The following is a 25,165-nucleotide window of genomic DNA, read 5'->3' as shown; positions in this document are numbered from 1 at the left end:
CTGGTTGCTGACTGCTCTACGCCTTGGGATATTGGTGTTGTTGCGGAGACCCTTGATTTCTGAGGGCTGCACTTTCGAAACGTGGGTACNTTTCTGATGACAAGGCGGGTCTATCCCTTCTCACTTGTCACAGTCAATTACTTTGCTTATTTCGTCCTTCCTCCTCTAAACTGAATGTCACGACCTTTACAACTTTACGTATGTACTGCATATTGCTTTTCTGGCAATGCTGTATATATAAGCCTCCTTTCAGTCCACAACAGATTCTGCCTTAGTTTCATTAGCTCACGCTAGACCGGAAATTTAGTCACCTCAATGATCATAAGCTACACCGCCGCAAAATTTAAGCCTCGTGTTCTGTCGGGCTTCGCCTTATCCAGTATTCCGAACATTTGCATTTTCACGATCTTCTGTTGCTTCTGGTTGCTGACTGCTCTACGCCTTGGGATATTGGTGTTGTTGCGGAGACCCTTGATTTCTGAGGGCTGCACTTTCGAAACGTGGGTACTTACCGCAAATCCCAAGGCAAGCATACGACATTGCAGACATAAATAATGCTCTGTGGACGGCTCATTTCATCTTGGAGTTCAATCGCTCACTTTTCAACGAAGGACATACTGTAATAAATGCTATGACGGCATTGGTTTCGATCATTTCTGTATCCATTCCTCTTACCGAAAAATGCGGATATTATACATGACTCAAGAACGGGGTTCTTCGCCCCTTCATTATGAGATGAGGCTCAACCGATCTCTTTGTCACAATATTTCTTTTATTCCAGCCCTCACACTGCGTCTCAGTCAAATATACATACGTGCCAGCAGCAAACACACGTAGATATACACTAGTATTTTTTAGGGGGGGGGTTCACTTGTACATACGCTGTACAATGCGTGGCACTACTTTTCTCTTGGCGTAAACGTTTCGCCTTCGACCGAAACTCTGAATTTCCTCTCGGCAAAAATGTGTTAACAGGCTTGATTATACAAACGGACATTTTAATTTGAACTTACACGCACTGCTGTACGGCCCCTAGCCGCAGAGAACTCTCCACTGCGTCTCATAGCCGCCCACCTGTACATTTCTCCAAGTACTTCGATTTCCCCTGCCAATCTTTGTTCCACCAACTGCTCTACAATCACCAATAAGCTACAAGTAGCCAAAGTACCAAATGGTCTGCCTCACTCCAATAAAAATAATAAAAAAAGAATCGTGTCCACATCCCACCTCCTTGGCTCCATTTGTCCCAATATTCTCTAAATATTCCATTTGAGTCCCCAACATATTCTTCTATTTATCCTACCATAATACCCTTTGTATTCCTCTCCCGGAACTGGCATGTCCTTGGTTCTTGACCAGTCCTCAATACACATACACCTACACAAACAGATCCAAAATTTCAGCACCTAAAAATATTCTGATAATCCACAACACACACTAACCCTTTGCTTAATTCGATGTTCAGAACCTATTTCAGGTGTTACTTATAAGCCTTCTTCCTCAGCCTATATCACAGATATCTAAAATTTCCCAAACCCAAAATTAATATTTCATGGTGAAGCACATCCACAAACAATACCACTGGCATTTATTTTGCAATTTCCCCTCCCTCATATTTATTTGGGAATGCCATTTACAATTTAATGTTTTCAGATCAGAAGAGAAGCCCACAATCAACCAGTCTTCCCTGTCCCAAATCCCAACACTACTTCACACATTCATTTCTTTTTACAGTACATCTAAATATTTCTCATCTCGTTAGTCACATTTTTACCTTTTTACCTCCTTACCTTGGCAACTGCCCACTGCAAGAGCACAATTATGTTCATGGATTACTACCACAGACTGTACTGCAATATAAATGGGGGGGACCCTTGATCTCAACATCTCGTTTTCAAGTACCTTTGGACTTTCCTACCTCTCATGAAATGTACTGGATGGAGCAAAAACACACTTCACAAATGTGTTCATACACCATGGCCCAATTTGAATATCCAAACAATATTATATATTGCAAATCCACTACATTGAAACAGACGCTTATGCTCAATGATATATTGGGTTTCTGGACTTTATCCATCGTCCTAGTTTTTAAGATAACAAAAACACGACGTTTCGGAAACTGGATCTGTTTCCGTCCTCAGGTGAAGGAAAACACCTATTCAGTTGGGTCCCTTAGAAAGAGCTAGCCTCAATCACTGGACGCTTATGCTGATCACAACCAAAAATAGATAATTCTATACTGATATCACTGGCCTCAGACGTCTTCTCAAAGTATAATCTCAGTATATTCACTAAGACTCAGTGCCCGACATTGCTATGCTGCTATAGCTAACAGCCCATTACAAATTTAAATGCTGCAAACCCAAAGTGCACACAAATATGAAGAGATGGTGAAATAGTAAACAAAGCCTAGGGGGAAAGTAAACAGAGCCTAATTATGAGGACAGGGTTCAACTTAAGAGGGATCTCAAAACAAACCAAATTCTATAAAATGCTATATTACAAGTTAAACGACAGAAAACAGAAGAAAAAGACTTCAGGCACAGATAATCAACAAAAGTCCAGAAACTATTACAAAATACAGTGTGAAAACTGGGATGAGGGAAGGTTCAACGTGGGCTTTAAGCCTTTATTTTGATCCAAATGGTATATAATAGTACATGTGTCCTTACAGCAAACACTGACCTCCAAATAAGAATTACATATAGCTCACTTACCTTTCATGTCAGTGTCATTACAACTTGGGCACCAAGATATGCATAGGCATATCTGGACAGAAACATTTAACAAACAGCACCATACATCCATGAGATACTAGATTGAATTGTTGTTACATTTCAATAAATGCATAAAAACATGTAAGTCAATGTCTTGCCACACTGGTTCAGAAAGACTAAATGGAGCAGAAGGCAACAAAACCACTGATTCTTGCGTTCAACTTCCAACCCATCTCAATTCCTGCAAACAAAACCTCCTTGGACAAATCCCCATGTCAGTGTGCAATTTCCAGTGCTTCACAGAAATGTCTGCTTCCACTCTGATGAACCTGGAGAACAGCAGGTCATCAGGTTATCTCGTCATGTATTTGGTCATGAACAGCATCTGGATAACGTGGAATGAAGGAAGCAGTCCCAGTACTTGTTTGTCAATGGTATCACTTTGCTGGTGTGCACTGGTAGCTAGGTTCTCAAGACAGACTTACACTAAATCTCACTTCTCTGATGATGTCAGGATGTAACCCGGTCTCAAGGGCCAGTACCATCAATGTACCATCTTCAAACATAATGCAGTACTGCACACAATTAACTACAGGATACCACAGCAATAAGTACAACTACAGTGTACAAAAGTACTGGCAAGAACTACACAGCACATGCCCACCAGTCCAGCCCTGTTACATCCCAGTAACTTGAACAGGAATACAGGATAACCATGGACCAGCATACATCAAAGAACACCTTCAACACACAGGCACTAGTAACATTTCCTAACATCTGAGTTTTCCCAAGTTAGGAAATAAGGAGTTTCCCTGGATATAAGCGAACCCCTGACTCCACCTACTGTTCTCTCCATTAGTCCATTTCCAACAAGGACACCGGATTCCAAGAACAACTGCATGTGTACACTGGCCACATTGCTGCATCACTCATACAATTAATCCCTGATGATGGATGCAGAGACTGCCATTAAAATGGAAATTCATTCCTTATCCATACAGCTAATCACCCAATCAAAACACTGTTTCACAGCCTGTCTACAAAATATTTAAAAAATTATATGGGTACAGTAGCCCATCTCTGTGGTCTAGCGGTCAGAGTTCCTGGCTACAGTTTCCCGGCACTACCAGATCTTCTGAGAAGCAGTGGGTCTGGAACGGGGTCCACTCAGCCTCGTGAGGATAATTGAGGAGCTATTTCAAGGAAACAACTGCTCCGGTCTAGAAAACCGAAATTAACGGCCGTGGGGAGAATTTACGCTGACCACATGACACCCTCTATCCGCAAAAGTTGGCACTAACTTCACTGACAAGCGGCGGTCGTTCTGTTGTTATAGTTCGCTTGCTGACTGCAGGCCACCGAGTTTATGGGTACAGTAACTGCTGCAAGTAGGTAAAAGCACTCTGTTCTTTAAGAGGGATGTATGTTGCTGCATATAATTTCACTAACTATTCTAATGTGGAAGGTGTTGAAACTGAATGCAGGTTCCTCACTTCTGGTGCAAGCTGACAAATATCCAATGTGTGAACATCAGACTGGACACTGCATCCATACTGTATACTGTGGCAGGCAAACCCTCAGGTACTAAATTCTTACACATTTATGAGGATGGACATGACATCAGATGAACAATTATTTCCTTTTTCCACATCCCTCTGTTTTTCTGATAATGTGTGTTAGTCGATATGTCCACCACTGCAACGGAACACAGATGAGTTAACAGCATGTCTGACAAACTTGAGATACAGTATATCTTTGCTTGTACGTACAAACGCAAGAAATTAAATTTCCTGTCATTAATATTATAAGTGTGTCTTTTTGACTTCATCCACTCAAGGGTTCACAAGTCTACTTTACCACTGTAGATGAAAAAACAGTCCCAACTCTGGCACCTGTGATTCTCGACACAGAGGGAGTAGTACACACTACAGTTCCCCTTCAATAAATACTGCCACGCCAAAATTTTCCCCATTTTCATTCCTCAGTAAGAAGTTCACACTTATGAACAGTCCCATTCTGATGAACAGGGAAAGAAACACTGAATGAACAATTATACATCTTACATCATATTAATATTAAATACTGTAACCATACATTGAACATAATTCAAAATGAAACTTAAGTAACACTGAAATCAAAATATGACAAACGTTATCGGAGTGTACACGTAAATAACGAAAGAATGAAAACACTGATGACAGAAGCTGAAACACAGAAAAGCACTCCTACTAAAAATATTATGTAACTTAACTCAAGTATATTTCATAAAAGAATTACCCTTATACAGAGTATTTAAAAAGTACATGGCATAGCTTCAGGAATGGGTTCCTCATATAAAGATCATAAAAACAGTTCATATCAACATACTTTCCAAGTCAAGGCCTTCTAAAACTGCTGAATGATGAACTCAATTTCATAACTCCCACAAATGGTTTCTGTCATTCACTGCACTAAGACAGTCGTGGTATCAGTCTGACACAATCTCAGAAAGTTTCCAAATCTTAGTAGGAGAAGTGTACAGTAATTATGAGGGGAATTCTGAACCTTGTGTTGCCAATGGGGTGATCAAGATCTATGACTCCTGAAGTAGGGGATATTCTGGGTGTCATGACTGAAACTCTTGGAATTAACACACGAAGGGTATCAATGCAAGTAGGCATCACTCACTCCACTGTCTGGAGAGTGTTGCGAAAACAGCTGTATCACTACCATCTGCAGCATGTACAGGCCTTGTCACTAAAGATTACTCTGTGTGAGTAATGTTCTGCCAATGGCTCTTACAGCAGTGTGGTAGAAATCCTGACTTCCTTGTCTTGGTGATATTTACGGATAATGGAGTTAGTAGTGAAGTTTGCCACATCAAAAAATCTTACAGTCAAAAGTACAATGTTTCCACATCATAAAATTCATAGATGTATGTGGATATCTCCTGATGGGAAGACAATCAAATTGACGATATTTTAATAGACAGGAGATGGCACTCAAGTATACCTGATGTCCAACTATTCAAAAGTAAGCAAACAACACACAGAGTTCATACGGAGAGGTTCAATCTCAAGAAATTAAATGAGGTAGAGGGTAAAGAGCAGTATCGTGTTGAAATCTCAAATAGGTTCACGGCTTTGGAAAACTTGGAAACTGAGGTGGAAGTTAATAAAGGTCGGGAAACTGTTAGAGAGAATACCAAAATGTCTGCCAAAGACAGTGTAGGTTATTTTGAACTGGAGAAGCATAAGCCATAACTTCATACAAAATTTTGTCCANACAATTTTACAATATTCTGATAGAGTTTTGGATACCCATGAAACTAGTTAGGTTGATTAAAATGTGTTTAAACAAAACATATAGTAAAGTCCGTGTAGGTGAACACTTATCTGATACATTTCCTATCCAGAATGGTCTAAAACAAGGAGATGTTTTATCGCGACTCCTTTTCAACTTTGCTTTAGAATATGATATTAGGAAGGTCCAGGGAAACCAGGTGGGACTGAAATTAAATGGGACACATCAGCTGTTGGCCTGTGTCGATGATGTGAATCTGCTGGGCCATAATATAGATACCATAAAGAGAAACACACAAACTTTAATTGACACTAGTAAGGAGATTGGCCTTGAAGTAAAGAGAGAAAACTAAGTATATGTTGCTGTCTCGTCACCAAAATGCAGGGCAAAATAATGAATAGGTAACAGATGTTCTGAAAAAATTGGCACAGTTCAGATATTTGGGAACTATAACAAATCAAAACCTGATTCAGGAGGAAATTAAGGAGATTGGACTTGGGTAATGCTTGCTACCATTCAGTCCACAACCTTTTGATTTCACATCTACAGTCTAAAAACACAAAAATTAGAATATGCACAACTATAATTTTGCCTGTGGTTCTGTATGGGTGTGAAACTTGGTCTCTGACATTAAGGGAGGAACATAAACTGAGTATGTGCCTGAGGAGAATATCTTGACTGAAGAAAAATGAAGTGAAGGAAGGCTGGAGAAAACAGCATAATGAGGAGTTTCATAACTTGTACTCTTCGACAAGTTTAATTATATTAATGATCAAGTCGAGGATGAGATGGGCAGGGCATGTAGCACGAATTGGGGAGAAGAGGAATGCATACAGGATATTGGTGGGAAAGCCATAAGGAAAGAGACCACAGGGAAAACAAAGACATAGGTGGGTGGACAATATTAAAATGGATCTTAGAGAGATAGGATGGGATGGTATGGATTGGATTGATCTGGTTCAAGATAGGGACCAGTGGAGGGCTCTCGTGAACAAGGTGATGAACTTCGGGATCCAGAAAATGCTGGGAAGCTCTTCAGTAGCCACACAATTGGCAGTCTCTCAAGAAGGGCTCTGCTCCACGAGTGAGAATATACATACATACATGCAGTATATACTTACTTGCACTAAGTAAGACTTAAACAAATGCTTGCCATATAATGTTCAAAGTTGATCAAGAAAAGGATGGACACATTAGTATTGTCAACGGATGACGTATCACTTACACAACGAAGATATTCACTGCAGACCCTAGAAATTAAACACATGCACTGTCAACATATGAAATAATATTTAAAGGCACACTATAAAATGTTCACTGCAGGTCCAAAAAACGAAACAGTATGAATGCCAATAGATGAAACAACACCAGTAAGCAAAGACTTACAATATGATACACAGTTCCTAGCATAATTCACAGAGTCTGCTTTCCCCTTGCAGACCTATTATGGTACAAATAACATTTACATTACCTTCTAAAAGAAGTTATGGAGGGGCGGATATAAGTGACCAGAAGACGAGGAAGAAGACGTAAGAAGATGCTGGATGACCTTGGGGACAGAGGAGGATATTCTCACTTGAATGAGAAAGCTCTAGATCGCATTAAGTGGAGGAACTGTTTTGGAAGAGACTGTGGACTGTCGTCTGACAGATTAATGGATGAATTGATGGATGAATGAATAATAAAGAGAGTGATGCAATTGTACATTTTATGCTATCACTTATTATATAACAGCCAAAATATCAAGCGTCATGCAACGGTACTGAAACCTTGCCTAATGAATGTTCATTTGTATCTGTTCTAACATGCAACAATCTATGCAAAAATTTACATAGTCTTTTATTGCCACTTGAATAAGCCCACTTTGAAGAGATCAGGGAAGCAATAAAATAAATATTAGAAGTTATATTTCTACAATTCAGTGTAGTTTATCATCCCTTTCATTAACACTAGGGGAAAGCGGAAAAGGAAAGTCGCCCTGATGCTGAGATTATCTGTTGTCAAAGGTACAAGCACAATCTTCTGAAACCGTTGATAAACAGTTTCTACTGAGCTGCCTGTGAGACGTGTTGAATATGCAACTAAAGAAGTAATCAAGAAAATGGTATAAGATGTAACATCCTTCTTTCAATGATGACACACTATTATCTGTATGCTGCAGCCTGTCAAGTATTGCTTCATCATTTATGCCTGCAGACCATCCTACATCATAACTGCAATTAAATTAAGTTTTAATCACAAAGCTTTCTTTTGGAGAAATGTAAATTACATTTTGATATGTGATTATTTATGAGAGTTATACATTATAGTTTAAATTAACAAGTCCTAACAACTGTCTGTAAAGTTCAAATTTCACATCTAATTCTAAATGAGCAAAGGCCAAATGGGTCTAATCCGGGAAGGTAGAAGATTATGAGGAGGTTTAAATTAACGAGAGAAGTTTATCACCCATACCTTGATGCTGTCACAAGTTTCTCCAATGGTTACTTCTTTCTGGGAATGTGTGTCCCTCTCTCTTTCTTATTACAAGGGGCGAGGTTAGCTCATTTGGTATAGCTGCTAGGCTATGAGCTGGATGACCAAAAAACCAGGCAGAAATTCAAAAGATTTATTCTCAGTAGTATCCAGTACTAGTTCTGGGACCCAACCAGCCTAATGGCGCTGTTTGCCTAGGGGTAAAATGACTGGGGCATGAAGCTCGCCACTCACACCTATCTAGTGTAAAGATTCAGAATGGTAGAGCTATAGCTCTATGCTATTAATTAAATAAAAAAAAATACTGAACTCCATATTGGTAAACATTTGTCTGACATGTTTCCTATCCAAAATGGTGTAAAACAAGATGCTTTATCACCAGTCCTTTTCAACTTTGCTTTAGAATATGCCATTAGGAAGGTCCAGGGAAACCAGATGGGACTGAAATTGAATGGGACACATCAGCTGTTGGCCTATGGTGAAGATGTGAATCTACTGGGTGATAATATAGATACCCTAAAGAAAAACCCTAACTTTGAAGCAAATAAAGAGGTTGGTCTACAGGTAAACACAGAAACAACTAAGTATATGTTGCTGTCTCATTACCAAAATTCAGGGCAAAACCATAAAGATAGCTAAGATCCTTTGACAATGTGACAAAGTTCAAATATTTGGGAACAAAAGTAATAAATCAGAATTTGATTCAGAAGAAAATTAAGAGCAGACTGAATCTGGGTAATACTTGCTACCATTCTGTCTGGAACCTTCTGTCCTCTCATTTAAAAAAAGTAAAGCTATCCTTGTACCAGGCCATGAAGGTCCATAGGGTTGTGAGACGTTGAGGGTCCCACATTATCTAGACAATCTGCTCAAAGATGGCAGTAAGGTTGTCAGCCTTACACACTGGCCGCGCTTTACTCACCAAGAAAATTATTTAATTAATTCCCGGTTCTCATTTCCTGCCTGAAAAAAGTAAAAAATTATATTATACAAAAGTATAACTTTGTCTGTGGTTTTCTATAGATGCAGAACTTGTTCTCCGGCATTAAGGGAGGAACACAGACCTAAGAACGCTTGAGAACAGTTTGCTGAAAAGAATATTTGGACCAAAGAGGGATGAAGCAATAGTTCAAAGTAAACTGCATGAGGGTGAACTGGGATAGCAAACTTGGTATAACGACTGGCTATGGGCTCAACAACCAGGGGGTCAGAGTTTGAGTTCCAGTGGGGTGAAGAATTTTCTCTTCTCCACATCATCCATACCAGCTCTAGGGTCCACCCAACCTCCTACCCAGTGGGTACCGTAGGTCTCTTTCCCTGGGTGTAGAGCTGACCATCCGTCTCCAGCTTGCTGAGGTCAAGAAAATGTGGACCTATACATCCACTCCCCCATACGCCTTCATGGCACAGTGTTTAATTAGTTAAGCAGTGGGACAACTTTTACTTTCTACTTTTCCTTCACTGCATAATGAGGAGCTTCAAAACTTGTATGCTTCACCAAGTATAATTAGAATGATCATGTCAAGAATTATTAGATGGACAGGTCATGCAGCACAAATGGGGGAGAAGAGGATTGCATATAGGATAATCGTGGGAAAGCCAGATGGAAAGAGACCCTTGGGGAGACCAAGGCATAGGTGGGTGAACATTAAAATGGATCTTAGAGAGATTGGATGGGATGGTATGGATTGGACTGATCTGGCTAAGGATAGGTAACAGTGGAGGGCTCTTGTGAACACAATAATGAGTATTAGTATTCCATGAAGTGTCGGGGAAATTCTTGAACAGCTGACCGAATGGCGGCTTCTCAGGAAAGGCTCAGCTCGATGGAGTTGATTATTTGAAGTTCACAGTTTTGTACGGTCACTCTTTTCAAAGCTAAACCACAGTTTTTAATTCATGCCTGTAACATTAAATTACAATATGATTTTACTTCTGTGCAACTATCAGTAATAAATGAGGTGCTCTGATATCTGCATTCGAGAAATCCTCAAACCTCAGTCTTATTAAAGTTAAAATAACTGTATTCGACTGAACCCACCGTGGACATTGTACCTTCATTAAGGGCGAAATAGAAAAAAGACCACATATTTATCTTCTTTAACGCATTACATTTTTCACGAAGGAGTTGTAGTTATTTTTTTCGTAACAAAAATAAATTTATCAACGATATATAGTCTCGATGCCGCAAACGTCCTTAGATAACAAACTAAAATATCCTACCCACAATTATAAAACGCCACAACCAATATCTTGAAGAGAACATGTGTGAATGACCGAAAAATGACAGCACGTGCACAAAATTTACTGCGCATTTCATAGGCGCGTGTGGAAATTTGTAACCAATCACATCGCGTTGTTCGATACCAAAGATGCTATACGACTGATTACAGAGTCTAGCTACGGGCAGCACATTTAGTAGAGAACGAAAGAGGCGCGAGGTTTGAAGTTATCAGGATTTGGACGCAGCGTACTTTCCAGGATGTCACCCTTATTCTGGAAGACAGTACCCAATATTTCGGTTGAACTTGCTGCCTCCATCAACTGGGTAGACTGAAGATGACGCTACACGAATCTTCAGTGAGAAAGACGATTTGTATAAATGTTATGAATTCCATGATACATCCACCAAAATATAATTGAAATAAAATATTTTCTTTTCTGGTCACAAAACATCAAAATTTATTGATAATTTAATATAAAAATTCACTACACCATAGACATGCAAGAACGAGGTTGTCTAAGGACCCTTGAGTTGAAAATGGGGGCAATATGTTGCTCTGAACATCAGTACACATTGACCAGACTACATGGGGTCACATTGCAGAAGATGGTACTATTCAGTCCCGTTATAAAACGCTTTCACTGGCCTAAATGTAGGGTATAAGAGGTTGGAGAAAAATGCATAATGAGGAGCTTCATAACTTGTCCTCTTTGCCAAGTATAATACAAGGAGGATGAGATGGGCAGGGAATGTAGCATGAATACAGATGAAGGCGAATGCATATAGAATATCAGTGGGAAAGCCAGACGGAAGCCACTAGGAAGACCAAGATGTAGGTGGATAGTATTAAAATGGATATTAAAGACATAGGATGGGGTAGCATGGAGTGGATTGATCTGCCTAAGGATAGGGATCAGTGAAGGGCTGTTGTGAACATGGCAATAAACCAGGGGCGTAGGGTACATGGATGTGGTGGAAGCATTGCTTCCCTATAGAAAAGCAACCAAGAACATTTCTGGCAATTTTTCAATTTCAAAAAAATATTTCATACTTCAAAATATTAATTAATCTGAGAACATATATTACATATAATGAGAATATTGCAAGTTTTAATGTGTTACATAGACAATTTATCAGGATAGATCAGTTATTTTCTTCCAAAATGCAGGGAAATTTAAACTGCAACACCCGCGGAAGCAGCAGGTCTTTCGCTTCCACCCTCCCCTGGGTTAACTGGCTGACTCAATGTCAGTGTTGTGTGTAAGTGAGCTATGCGCTATGGTATGCTACCAGCTTCGTGCTTCCAGCAATGTTGTCAGATGTAAGGCACAGTTTGCAGTAGAATAATCTGTGACCTTGCAGTTAAGCGTGCTTACTAGAAATTCGCAGAACCAGGATAGGTTGTCATCACTGGCTTTGATGAACATTGAAAAGTCCTTCCTAAACAAACTGCAGTCCAAACCCATTTTTCTAGATGAGGTTATTGATCTGTTTGCCAAGAAAAACAGAAGAATCGAGCTGAATTATAAACAATAAAGTAAGCATTAATTATATTCCAGGTTCACAGCCCTCTCATTTGATGGCTATAAAATTGTGTTGATAATTATGTGTTATTTTAATATATTACCTTAAATTTAGAATACATATTAAACTATTAGCTGTTTTCTTTTAAATAGAAGATAGAAACTATAGGATATGTAGAAAAAATTTATATACACGTATATAAAGTTGCTTCCCTGCTTTCGGTAGTCATGCTACGCCACTGCAATGAACGTTCAAGTTCCATAAAATGCTGGGAAATTCTTGAATAGCTGCAAAACTGGAAGCTTCTCAAGAAGAACTCAGCTCCATGAAGTTAAATAGTCAGTTCAGTTAGTTACCATTATATATTGAATAGCAAATGGTGGATGTACTATGACATTAAATGCTATTATTTGTTGCTATTAATATTTTTAAGTTAAGATTTGATGTTACCATGGTGATGTATTCATACTGTGGTCTTCTAGCTTATGACTGCATAGTCTGGTACAGGAGTACTCAGACTCCATTTTCTACTTTGAAGATAGAGGCAGTATGTTCCTCCCAAATGTTGGTACCCACCCAACACCCTACATGCTGTGACAACACAACAACTTGTCTATTCTCAGGAAGCATCTTACTGGCTGCAGTCACACAGGTTGCACTTATATGAAACCTCTCACGCATGATGTTGAATGGCACTGACTCTGACTGCTTTCATAACCACAAAGATGGCGGAGCTGTTGAAAAAAGAATAATGCCCACAAAGAAGGAAAAAACTTCATTCCAATATTTTTAAAATACATCCACTAATTCAGGTATAGCATCATATCAGGCACAGTACATTAAACAAGAACAAAGAGTTCCAGTTGTAAATGTGAGATGCCTTTTAGAGTTCTGAAGGATCTGACCTTGTAAGTGTCAATACCAACAGCATTACTATACTGAGGCCAGAGAAAGAAGTTATTCCAACTTATTCCAACTTAACGTGGGCTCCAGTGCTCACAGCCGTCAGGGTCCCATACCCCAGTATAAACCTAACCTCTCAAACATCAATACATAATTTCCCATCAGTAACAGGTATAAACACGCCTGAAATGGAAGCCTTTCATGCCCTAGAAGAGATAATTCTGGTAAAGCCGCCATGAGCACTTGTGTCATGATGTCACACTAGTAGAATGAAACTTTCAAGGGTTCCCAGACCAGAATTTTTATGAGAAACCCAACCCCACTTCCCCAATATCACCATTTCCATTCACTCATTAACCAATGATTAACACACTTTACAATGCCATTTCCAAAATAAACTCCAATAAACTAGAAATACAAAGACCAACATTTACAACGCTCATAGAACAGTCTTCTATGATGTATGTAAATAATCAGCCCAATTCTCAGCCTTACAAGCAATCTTCTTTAAACTAATGGCAGACAGATTTAAAAAAATGCCCAACCAACAATAATTTCAGATATGTTCATATACCTTCCAACAGCAGCTTCATGGTTTTTCAATCTACATCATCATCTTGCATATGATTTGACCACTTTATCAATCCTCTTTCACACACAGACATTAAAGAACACCTCATCTCAACTCAACAATGGTAATAATCCACAAGAACAGAGGATTCAGAGGATAATCAGACCAGGAGCCACAATTCCAACATCTGAGACACCCGCTGACAACAAACATGCCATACCATCACTCACACAAAGAAAATGAAATACTTTCCATTTCGAACAACATTCAGTAATTACCATTCCAGAGTCCAATATGTGGTTGCATATTGTGACCATGTCCCTTGAGGTCACCTAAGACCTTATCAGCTTCATCTCAAATTTAAGTACACAAAGTTCCTACAGCCTGCACCACAATTACAAATACTGCTAACCTGGTTCACGACAAGACTAACATATGCATGAAATGAACAAAAGCATCCAAAATGAAGAAAGCTCATATTATTATTACTGCATTAACCACCTTGTGCATCTTCCAGTACGGGTAACATTCTGTCAGTAAAGTAAAAGTAAAGCTATCCCTGTAACAGGCCGTGAAGGCCCATAGGGTTGTGAGACGTCGAGGCTCCCACATTCTCTAGACAATAGGCTCACGGACGGCGGTAAGGTTGTCAGCCTTACGCGCCGGCCGCGCTTTACTCCCCAAGAAAATTATTTAATTAATTCCCGGTACTCATTTCTGTTAGAGGCTGAGTCGACCCCAGGGCCATAGTGCGGCTGGAAGGATTAGGTCAATTGAAAAGTCTAATGATCTCATCAAGAATCGAACCCGCGACCTTCCGGCTTGGTATTCATAACGACAGAGAAGACGTATTTATTTATTTACTGTTATTTAAAGACGCTGCATCTGATACAATACAGCGTCCGCAGAAACGATAATCAGTGAGGCTGGAAACTTCGGCAGATAACGAAGCTAGTTCCAGTGCGTCAAGCCGCCATAATTATCGTCGCCAACAGCGATACATGTAGCAGCTGAGTCACGAGGCTACCGTGTAATTTTCCTCTGGGTTTTGCTAATAATCTCGAGTGTCCTGCTAGTTCTGAAGAACCGCCAGTGAATAATGAACTAGAAGCGAACATGGCCTACTTTGAGTTACATTTGGAGAAACTAAGGAAATCCGCAAAAAAAAAAACTGGATAGGCGATATCCCCCGTCGAGATTTGAAAGTGTCACCTTCCTAAAACAAGTTCAATTCTTAAGCCCTTGTGCCAACTTCTTACAATTCTGGATTTTTTTCAATTGACCTAATCCTTCCGGCCGCACTATGACCCTGGGCTACACTCAGCCTCTAACAGACATGAGTACCAGGAATACGGCCGGCACGTAAAACTGACCTCACCTCCATCTATGAGCCGACTGTCTAGAAAATGTGGGAACCTCAACATCTCACAACCCTATGGGCCTCCACGGCCTGTTGCAGGGACACCTTTACTTTTACTTTTTTCACTTAACATGAAGCTGCAGGTAGTAGTTCCTTCGAAACGTTGGTGACCATATACCAAACTACATGACGTCATAACCCCAAATGACGGGTTCGTGCTAGGAGGAATAACTATGAGGGAGGCCCGGATTAATTTACCGATGAAAATGAATCTGACCAGGTGCATGCCTGTCCTTGACTCCAGACGATCAATTTCATCATCTTCTGGAACCCAATTACCTTCATATCTACCGAGGTTATGTACCCACCATGTTTCTGTTTCCATCCGAAAATTACTGCGTGATTTATAATTATTAATTCGGGTACTTTTCCGAGTGAATCACCCTGTAGCTCCCGACACGAAACAGACTTTGCATCGCGGTTTTCGCAAGAAGACAATCTTCATTTTATTGCACGGAGATTTGGATGGTGTTACGTGCAAACATTGCTATCTGTGGCGTCAGTGATAATTTAGAGCTTCACGTCTAGGAGCGTAATCCGAGCGTAGGCCAACAAGGTCTGTCTGTATATCTGCAAAAGGAACGCCAAATTATCCCATTACAGTTCAAATTAACATAGGAGAGCTTCATGTCTGGATCAACACGTGAGATGCTCTTCATCTGTCTCCTACTGTTCGCCATTGGGCAGCGCGCATGCGTGGAATCAACTTTAAACAATCGCCCGATTATAGGTATAACGACAATCTTTAGTGCACCAATATTGTTTGTATTTTAAATGTTATTATCATTGTATCTTTGTTTCAAAACTAAAATCAATAAAATTATGTAATTATATAAGTTCTACACCGCAGTCAAGGAGGATGAGGTGGGCAGGGCATGTAGCACGAAAGGGGGAGAAAAGGAATATATATAGGATATCGGTGGGAAAGCCATAAGGAAAGAGATCACTGGGAAGACCAAGGTGTAGGTGGGTGGACAATATTAAAATGGATCTTGGAGAGATAGGATGGGATGGTATGGATTTGATTGATCTGGCTCAGGATAGGGACCAGTGGAGGGCTCTTGTGAGCACGGTGATGAACCTTCGGGTTCCATAAAGTGCTGGGAAGTTCTTGAGTAGCTGCAGAATTTGCGGCTCCTCAAGAAGGGCTCGGCTCCATAAGTAAGTAAGTAATTTTGCAAGTACAGAAAATTCCCGATCATACATGCTCGGATCATCCGGTTTGCGGAATATTTTGTCGCGGTTTTAACCTCGCGGAGCTCCTAACCGAATTCGTCCCCTCCATGAAACAACTCGGGAACTGATGGAACAATTTTCGCACGAACTCATACTGGAGAATCTTACGATAGGGTAATTTTCTTTATTGCTAGTGGGTGGGACTAAGTCCATTGTACTGCGGCCACTTCTGGCCTCTTGTACCAGCCCCAGATGATAGGTGAGGGTGATTGTGGAGCAATTGGTGGAATGAAGATTGGCAGGGGAAACCGAAGTACTCGGAGAAAACCTGCCCCAGCGCCACTTTGTCCACCACAAATCCCACTTGACCAAACCCGATATCGAACCCGGGCCGCCGCGGTGGGAAGCAAGCAACTAACCGCTTCAGCTATGGCGCGGCCCTATGATAGGGTCATAATTTAGGTAGGAAATTTTAACCAACATTCTACATGAAGACCTACACCTGCGCTTTTGTGAGCAGCTCATTAAATATTTATGGAAGCGGAAAATATTTCGGACAAAAGATGCAGACAAAATGAAACCCATATTTTCTGTGCGTTGTACTTATCCCGTAAATCTTACGGTATTCGAGATAATTAAGTAAATCTCATGCTATGCATGTATTTCCAAGTCTCTGGATTATCCGTGTTTATCCGCGTATTTATTTGCACGCATAATCGGGAGTTCACTGTATGTATTTTAATGTTCTTAATAACATATTTCAACCACCCTATATGCTTCGACATAATTTTTCACTACTTATTATTTTACAGTGCTTTTAGTATCTAGGTTATACAGAGGTATTCTGTAATTTTCAGAAGCGTTAATCAAAGTCCATAAATGGAAGGATGGTGCGTTTAAGCAAGCTCATTGCTAATACTGCTAATCTGTGTGCCACTAGGAGTACTTGCTCAGGAGTTGATTATGGAAAGCGACCCACAGCTAGACCCTCGTGTTAGCTACATCGCGGCTTCGTACGTCAAGTTCTTGGAAGGTGCTGGAGCCAGGGTTGTCCCGGTCATGTAAATATCAGTTTGCATACTTAAGTAACTATTTCCTTGTAACCTACTCAACTAGAGCGACAAATATCACAGTGAATGCATTATCTCTATTTCACTACTGAGTATTTCTCAGCGTGTCGACTCAACGACACATGAAAACATGCACGTGAAGAATTATATCTTCTGGGACATAACCGATGTTTCGGAGAAACAAATCTCTTCCATCATTAGAAGAGCAAGTCAAGCGAAACAGACAGCAAGCAGAAGATATAACACTTCATAGCCACTGCTGTGAGAGCATCAGATCCACTGTACTTCCACATGTTTGCCAAAAGATGGCAGAGTATGCATAGTTCCACTGTACTTCCATATGTTTGCCAAAAGATGGCAGAGTATGCATAGACATGTGATCATCTTGGTTATGACACCCTGTACTATTGTAGGCGAATTCCGACATTTCGGAAGAACATGCTGCCTCCATCTACAGGATTGAAGTGTGTGGGTCCGTGAATTGGCTCGGTTATATCGTCAGGTTAAAGGAAAAACGGTCATGAGACCCAAGGGATAGGGTAAAGAAAGAGCATGATTCAAGCCAATGTCAAACCGAGCCAATTCCAGAACTTATACAGTTCAACTCTAAAGATGGAGGCAGAATGTACTTCTGAAATGTCGGTATCCGCCTGCAAGACTATACGGTGTCAACCCAGAGGACCAGAATCTGAACAATCACTGCAGTGAAAACCTGAAAATATACGTATGTTTGGATCGGGGGGGGGGGGCTCGTATACTATGTCTAAAGCATCTCTGAGGATGCATCATCACCAGATGGTGAATACGTCGTCACAAGAGAGTTGCTGGAATTAATTTTCAACACACGACGGGAACCAAAATCCCCATACCGGAGATCTCGTTGAACACACAGGGACATTTGTTCCGTAAGGTTGGCTACTGGAGGTGTCACGTATTAAACAGACAGTAACGATGAAATACAGAAACAAAAGAACGTCAATTTAAACAAAATTATTATTGAAAGGGTTAAGTCCTATTTTGAAGGAGGGAATCCTCAACGGAATGCTGTATCTAAAACATATAGGAATTGTTTAATTTTCGAAGTGATATTTCTTCTAGTTGTTTAATTTAAACCCACGTGTTGAGAAAATATTATATCCCGGCTACAGATGTGGCGCTTTAGTAGCCAGGCAAGTGCTGAATCCACCAAATGAACTAACTAAATGTTAGATAATCAGTGGAATACTTCCAAGGTAGAAAAGGTAAAACTATCCCTGTATCAGGCCTTGAAGGCCGACAGAGTTGTGAGACGTTGAGATTCCCACATCGGATCACAGCGGTGAGGCTGTCAGCCTTAGACCCGGCCGCCCTTTACCACCAGGAAGATTCCTGGTACTTATTTCAGTTAGAGGCTGAGTCAACCCCATTGCCACGGTGTGGCTGGAAGGATTAGGCCAGTTGAAAAATCCAATGACCTCATCGGGAATCGAACCCGCGACCTTGCGACTTGTAGCACAGTGCCTCAATCAACTACGCTACCGCGTGCACCTAAGTTATAATTTATATATTTATTTATATTAAAATAAATACATTTCCATAATTAACGTTTTCCTTTTTTCACCAGGATCAATAAAACGGACGATTACTACAAAAACATCGCCAGTTATGTGAACGGGTAAGTACAAATGCCGGAGACACGTATCACGATGATATACTATATGAATCCAGTCCGTACCTCAAAGGAAACACACTACGTCTCCGCTACAAAGCCCAACCGGTTAATGCTGTTTAGGGAAACAGTCGCTGTTTATTGTGAGAACCATACGGAACACACAAATACACTCTGTGAGCAGAAAACTCAGTCCGTGCCTCACAGGAAACACATTACGTCTCCGGTAAAATGCCAAACCGGTTAATGCTGTTTAGGGAAACAGTCGCTGTTTACTGTGAGAACCATACGGAACACAGAAATACACTGTGTGGGCAGAATGCAGAGTTCCTGATAAACATAATTACACCGTGCTTTAAATTAGTTTTTTCAAAAGAGGAAGCCGCGGTCTTCCAGGGGCAACCGATAATATTAACAACCTAATTATCATACTGTAAACTGATAAGGAAAGGAGAAATCGAATTAGAAGCATACAGTATAACAAACAGGATGTCCTTCCTAGGCATAATAAAGGTTAATTCGCAAATATATTTTTACATACTGATACACGTGGCATATACGAGAAAGTAGTGGATTTTAATGGATTTACACGTTTTCAGTCCCCCCGCCCCCCGCCGAATACGAATAAGTGGATTCGGAATTCAAGAGTTTCCCTCATAGGTCGAATCATCGTGAATATTAACATTTCAGCTGTTTTCAGATGGGTTCCTAAACAGAAGGTTGAATTACTCGAAAACGGTTGGAGAGACGTTCAATAAGTTTCAGTAATTTACGGAAATTTATGAAACTGCGTGGGTGTTATCCTCAGGAAAATAACGGTATGCGCACGAGGGGCCCAAATAATTTTACCATGCGCACGTGTCCTGGCTTGTACACTCAGAAACCAAAAATGGTCTACAGAGCAAAATTTTACTTCGCATGAGTTTCAATCATATATGAAAACGCATGTGGCATGTTTTTGTACTTTTTTTTTAATTTCTTAATCTCATTTCAAACCATTCCTTATCTGCTCACGGGCGTCAGAAATTCTTAGTTCAGTCACATACCAAAACGGTAGGGCAATCACCGCTTCTAAGTGATTAAGAGGCTGCTTATACCTGTATTTTCCTACACAGAATTTTATTACCTGGCGGGGGAACATATTTTGACACACCCGGTGGATATGCAGAGGCAGGACAAAAGTTATATGAACTGGCAAAAAAGATGAACGAAGCCGGTGATTTCTTCCCTATCTTGGGGATCTGCCTTGGATTCGAACTGCTCACATATCTTGCATCGGACAACGTGGAACACCGTGCGTCGTGTTACAGCTATAACGAAGCGCTTCCACTTGAGTTCAAACGAGGTAAGTCGAAATCAAACTCCATTTAGGCATTTACTTTGAGGGTACGTCACACATTTAGTAGCCAACCTTACGGAAGCAAAGTCCTCCGTGTGTTCAGTGAGATCTCCGGTAGAGCGCGTTTGATTCTAATCATATTATCACGTGGTTGTGACTACACACAGGGTTTGGGTTGATAATTGGATTTATTTAACGCTTATGACTCGTAACTACAAAAATAATTATACCAATCACAATCATTTACACAATCTATAGATTACTATAACTCCAGCACACATAAAGTCTTGTCTGTTCACTAGTCGTTGCTAGGTAGCGGCTGCTAACAACGCAAATAAAGACTCTAACCTCCGGCTCCCAGACTTCCGACTGTCTGTCGAATCAAAACTGCCTTTCTAATAATGACGTAACGACTTGCGTACCTATTTGGTGATCACGAAACGTCGAAGATATCTTTAGACGCATTCTTCATTTACTGTTTCAGGATCATTCAACAGTAGATTATTCGGCAGCGCGCCCAGTGACATCATAGGAATCTTAACAAAGGAAAACGTCACAGCCAATTTTCACCGATACTGCTTAACTAAACAGGTATGAAACATGAAGAGATCAGAACCTTGAGAATTTGTCTACCGAGTCCTACGGAGCCAGGATAGATCAGTCGGTATAGCGAATAGCTGTGGGCTAGACGGCAGAGGGGTCGGAGTTCAAGTCCTGGGAGAAACAAGAGAATTTTCTCTTATCCACAAGGTCAAAACCGACTCTGGGACCCACCCAGCCTCCTATCCAATTGAAACGGAGGCTCTTACTCGGGGAGGTAAAGCGGTCGGGGCGTGAAACTGACCACTCACCTCTATCTAATGCCGATGCCAATAACACGTGGATCTATATGCCCTCATGGTGTAGTGCCTAATCATTTAAGCGTAGGGAAACTTTCCCCTACCAATTCTTACGTAACTGAGCCTTATTCTACAGCGTTGCCAATTGGGTACACTGTGTTAGATGGTAAGATGGCTGACGACTGATAGATTGAAAACAATTTGGAAGGAATTGGACATGAGCTAATTGAGCTACCGAAACCGGTATTTATCTGGAGGGATCAAGGAAAGTTTCGAAGTATTTCAGACAGGATGGCCAGTGTCGCCTTCGGGATTCGAACCAAGCATCACACTAATAGGAGTCTCTCTATTGTCTTTCTTTGTGTGGGGTTGGGCTGACACTGAGTCGACTTCGCACACCGGCCCTACTGCACCAGCCCTTCGTGACAGATGTGTGTGGGGCAGAAGCTGAAATAATTGTCAGGGGAAACTGAAGTACTGGAAGGAAAACCTGCCAAAATGACACTTCCGTCCACCACAAATCCCACATGACCTCATCTGGGTCGCCACGATGGGAAATCTTCCGTCTTGAGGGAGTACTACTGTGGAGCGTGAGTTCGAGACCAATGGCAGTCAATTGTGAATACGGCAATGAAGTGCCATAAATCGTTGGAAAATCTCTCCAATAGCTGCGCAACTATCAGCTTCTTAAAAAGGAGGCAGCTGCACGGAGATAGTTATAGCGGATCCCACCTACGTGTAATAAATCAAGTCCCAACTCGGTTGGAAGAATGTAGCACTGTTGTCATATATTTCAACCCCAGATGCCAGAGAGTGCAGTCACAAGCATGCAACCATCTGAAAGCGAAAGAGTGCTCGCAAATAAAATATACAACTGGGAAGGCACAAAAACGTGATTCAGCCAATGCTGTTTCGAGGCGGACAGGAGGGGTCATTAAATCACGGTATGGGGCGAAATCGCTCAAACACTCAAGTCATCCCCTGACTCACGGTACCCGGATGTTCGTTGCCGCTGACCGTATCTTGTGAAATTTGAATGGAATGCAAAAATAAAAAGTATTTTTGCTCAAGAAAGAGAACGTGGAGCAAGTTCGCTCAATCAGTAACACTTGTCATTTGTATTTGGGAAGTGACTGGTTCGAATCCCATCCCGGGACACTGACTAACTTCACCGAGGTTCTCGTGGTGGTTTTCCAGAAGTTCTCGATACGAATTCTGGGATAGTATTTTAATTAAGTCACGACTACCTCCACATACTTCTCTCTTCGCCAATTCCTTGAGATAAGTTGTGGGATAGTACCATAAAATAGGCCACAACCGCATTTTTTCACATTCTTCCCATTCCCACAGTCCCTTGATGAAAATTCTGGGATAATACCATAAAGTCAGGTCACGACCACTTCATTTCAAAGAGTTGCCAAATCATTACTCACTGTCACACAGTCGATGCTATACAGTTGGGGCTAGCGAGAGTACAGACAAATTAAATACACCAAATCCTCGCTAATCCGGATTAATAAAACGAAAACAGGACTAGAAGACAACAAAAATACTTATAAAATAAATAAATTGGAAATTTAATAATACATACTGTGCCGATGAAAATAAACACAAAAAGATATCATTGCAACAATTTCTTCCTGTGTCAGAAGCTGACATCCAGGGTCTTCTTCAGCCAGCTCAAGCTAATCTTGCGATATTTTCTTGCGTGGTATCAGTCTCTCCAGATGCCCTCAACACAGTCTGAAACTCCTCTTGTTCCTAAATCCAATGTGTCTTTTAAAGTATGTACTCACCCGTGAACAGAACTGTTTATATTCGGATCCGGATTAGCGAGGGTTCGCTGTAAATTGCAAGGATATGTCGGGATTCTATAAGATCAGAAAAAGGTTACCAACGGCAGCCTACGCCAGGCTACCCTTCCTGGAACTCGATCACTTTCCTATTGCAATGTTTAAACTTGAACTGCTGATATGGCAGGCAGACGTCTGAAGCTCACGGCTGGCTTGTATCTCTATCACAATGACTGGGCTTTATCTTACGTATTTACGTAGTGTCGAGTAGAAAATTCCAGTGAACTAAGTTTGAAATGTGAAGATGGGAAGTTTCAGATAACAGGCTACTTGCTGCAGTTGCATTTAATAAGGTAAATCGTGGTTAATTGAAAGTTTGGGTTAATGACGTAGCAAACAGGTTATAACACTGAAGAAAGAGAGGGGAAGTAACAGAATGAGGAAAATAACACAATGAAAATGTGCATAATATTTACTCTTCACTATAATCATTATTAGCATATAACACAGGGCCCATGTAATGCGCGTCGGATGAGGTAAAGCTATCCCTCTAACGGGCCGTGGAGGCCCATAGAGTTGTGAGACGTCGAGGCTCCCACATTTTATGAACAGTCGGCTAACAGATGGAGGTGGAGTCCTCGACCTTACGCACCGGCCGCGCTTTACCCCAGGAAGATTCCTGGTACTCATTTCTATTAGAGGCTGGGTCGACTCCACGGCCATAGTGCGGCTGAAAGGATTAAATCAATTGAAATATCTAGTAACCTTATAGAGAACCGAACCCACAACCTGCCGGTTTGTAGCATAGTGCGTCAACAAATTTTAGTCTGAAAATCTAAAGTTAAGAGGACTCTTAAGCGAGAGGAGTACAGAACGATAAAGCTATTTCTGTACGTAACTAATTAAGCACTACGCCATGAAGACGTACCGAGGAGTGGAAGTATAGATCCACGTATTCATGACCTGGGCAATGATTTGAGATCATTGGTCAATGAGAAAATAACATTAAACTAGAGCGTAAAGAAATATTTGAGGGTCGACTTGACTGGGAAAGCGTACGACTCCTGTGATTCTGCGCTATTTAAAATGAACACCCTGTAGAAATCTTGTGTTTCAGAATATGACGGCGCTAGAACTGAATGACGACTGGCGATTTATGACGACGAACGAAGATTCAAACGGCCTGGAGTTCATATCCACGTTGGAGCACAGCAGATATCCAATTTACGGGCTGCAGTTTCACCCAGAGAAGAATGTTTATGAATGGAGAAGGGATAAAAATCATCCCCACTCTGCAAAAGCCGTTCGGGTCTCGCAGTATTTTGGAAATTTCTTCGTAAATGAGGGTAAGAAAAATCCAGTAATCCCAAATGAAGCAGATTATACAGAATAGAAACGCTTTTTCTCGATACGTTCTATGCTCCGAATTCAATAATGACGTTCTTATAGTCTGTCTAAACCATTCCTGCGACTACGTCATACCACAAGTAGGAAACCTTACGGGAAAAACAAATCCCATATATTTTCTCCAGCAGCACTGTGGCCCTGGGGTCGACTCAGCCGCTAACAGAAATGAGTACCAGGAATCTTCCTGGGAGTAAAGGTCTGCCGGCGCGTAAGGCTGACAACCTCACTGCTATCTGTGAGTCGATTGTCTAAAAATGTGGGAGCCTCGACGTCTCACAACCCTATGGGCCTCCACGGCCTGCTACAGGGATAGCTTTACTTTTACCTTAACTTTTATGGGGATTATGGTCCCCATCGTATGTCGCAATTATAATCTAGCGACTTTCTAATGATGGCGGAACTGATTATGACCTAACATCAAAGATGTTTTAGACACAGTTTAACAGCAACAAATTTTCGTTGAATTTTCAACGCTCTCTGTGCTAGTGAATACATACTCGTAAAACTGTTCCCTTCTTTGCAGCTCGAAAGAGCGGGCATAAGTTTCCTGCGTCTGAGGAAGAAGAATACATGATCTACAAGCACCCAGTGAAATACACAGCGAACTACACAGTGTTCGAACAGTGCTACGAGTTTCCACTCTGACTGTATTCCACCTCAGAGTTATGCAGGGCAGCCTCGATAATCCGAACTGAAGCTCTCGACTGTTCGGAGAATCGAAACGTCCAGATCACCGAATTTAAAATAAAACAATAGTTAATTTTAGTAAAATTA

The 25,165-nt window shown here is 40.9% G+C and overlaps 1 protein-coding gene across 1 annotated transcript; it reads left to right on the top strand.

The window, feature by feature from the left end:
• The first annotated feature begins 15,694 nt into the window (after positions 1-15,694).
• Positions 15,695-25,165, top strand: LOC111863481 (gamma-glutamyl hydrolase-like). The gene is made up of 7 exons (XM_023849832.2): positions 15,695-15,849; positions 17,236-17,356; positions 18,969-19,019; positions 20,129-20,358; positions 20,837-20,943; positions 24,102-24,330; positions 24,915-25,165. Exons 1-7 carry the CDS (start codon positions 15,747-15,749, stop codon positions 25,034-25,036), a joined length of 963 nt encoding a protein of 320 aa, XP_023705600.1. The 5' UTR covers positions 15,695-15,746; the 3' UTR covers positions 25,037-25,165.

Source organism: Cryptotermes secundus, unplaced genomic scaffold, assembly GCF_002891405.2.
Source record: "Cryptotermes secundus unplaced genomic scaffold, Csec_1.0 scaffold1379, whole genome shotgun sequence".
In the NCBI taxonomy this organism is placed as follows: domain Eukaryota; kingdom Metazoa; phylum Arthropoda; class Insecta; order Blattodea; family Kalotermitidae; genus Cryptotermes; species Cryptotermes secundus.
This window is presented reverse-complemented; position numbering and strand designations above follow the sequence as displayed.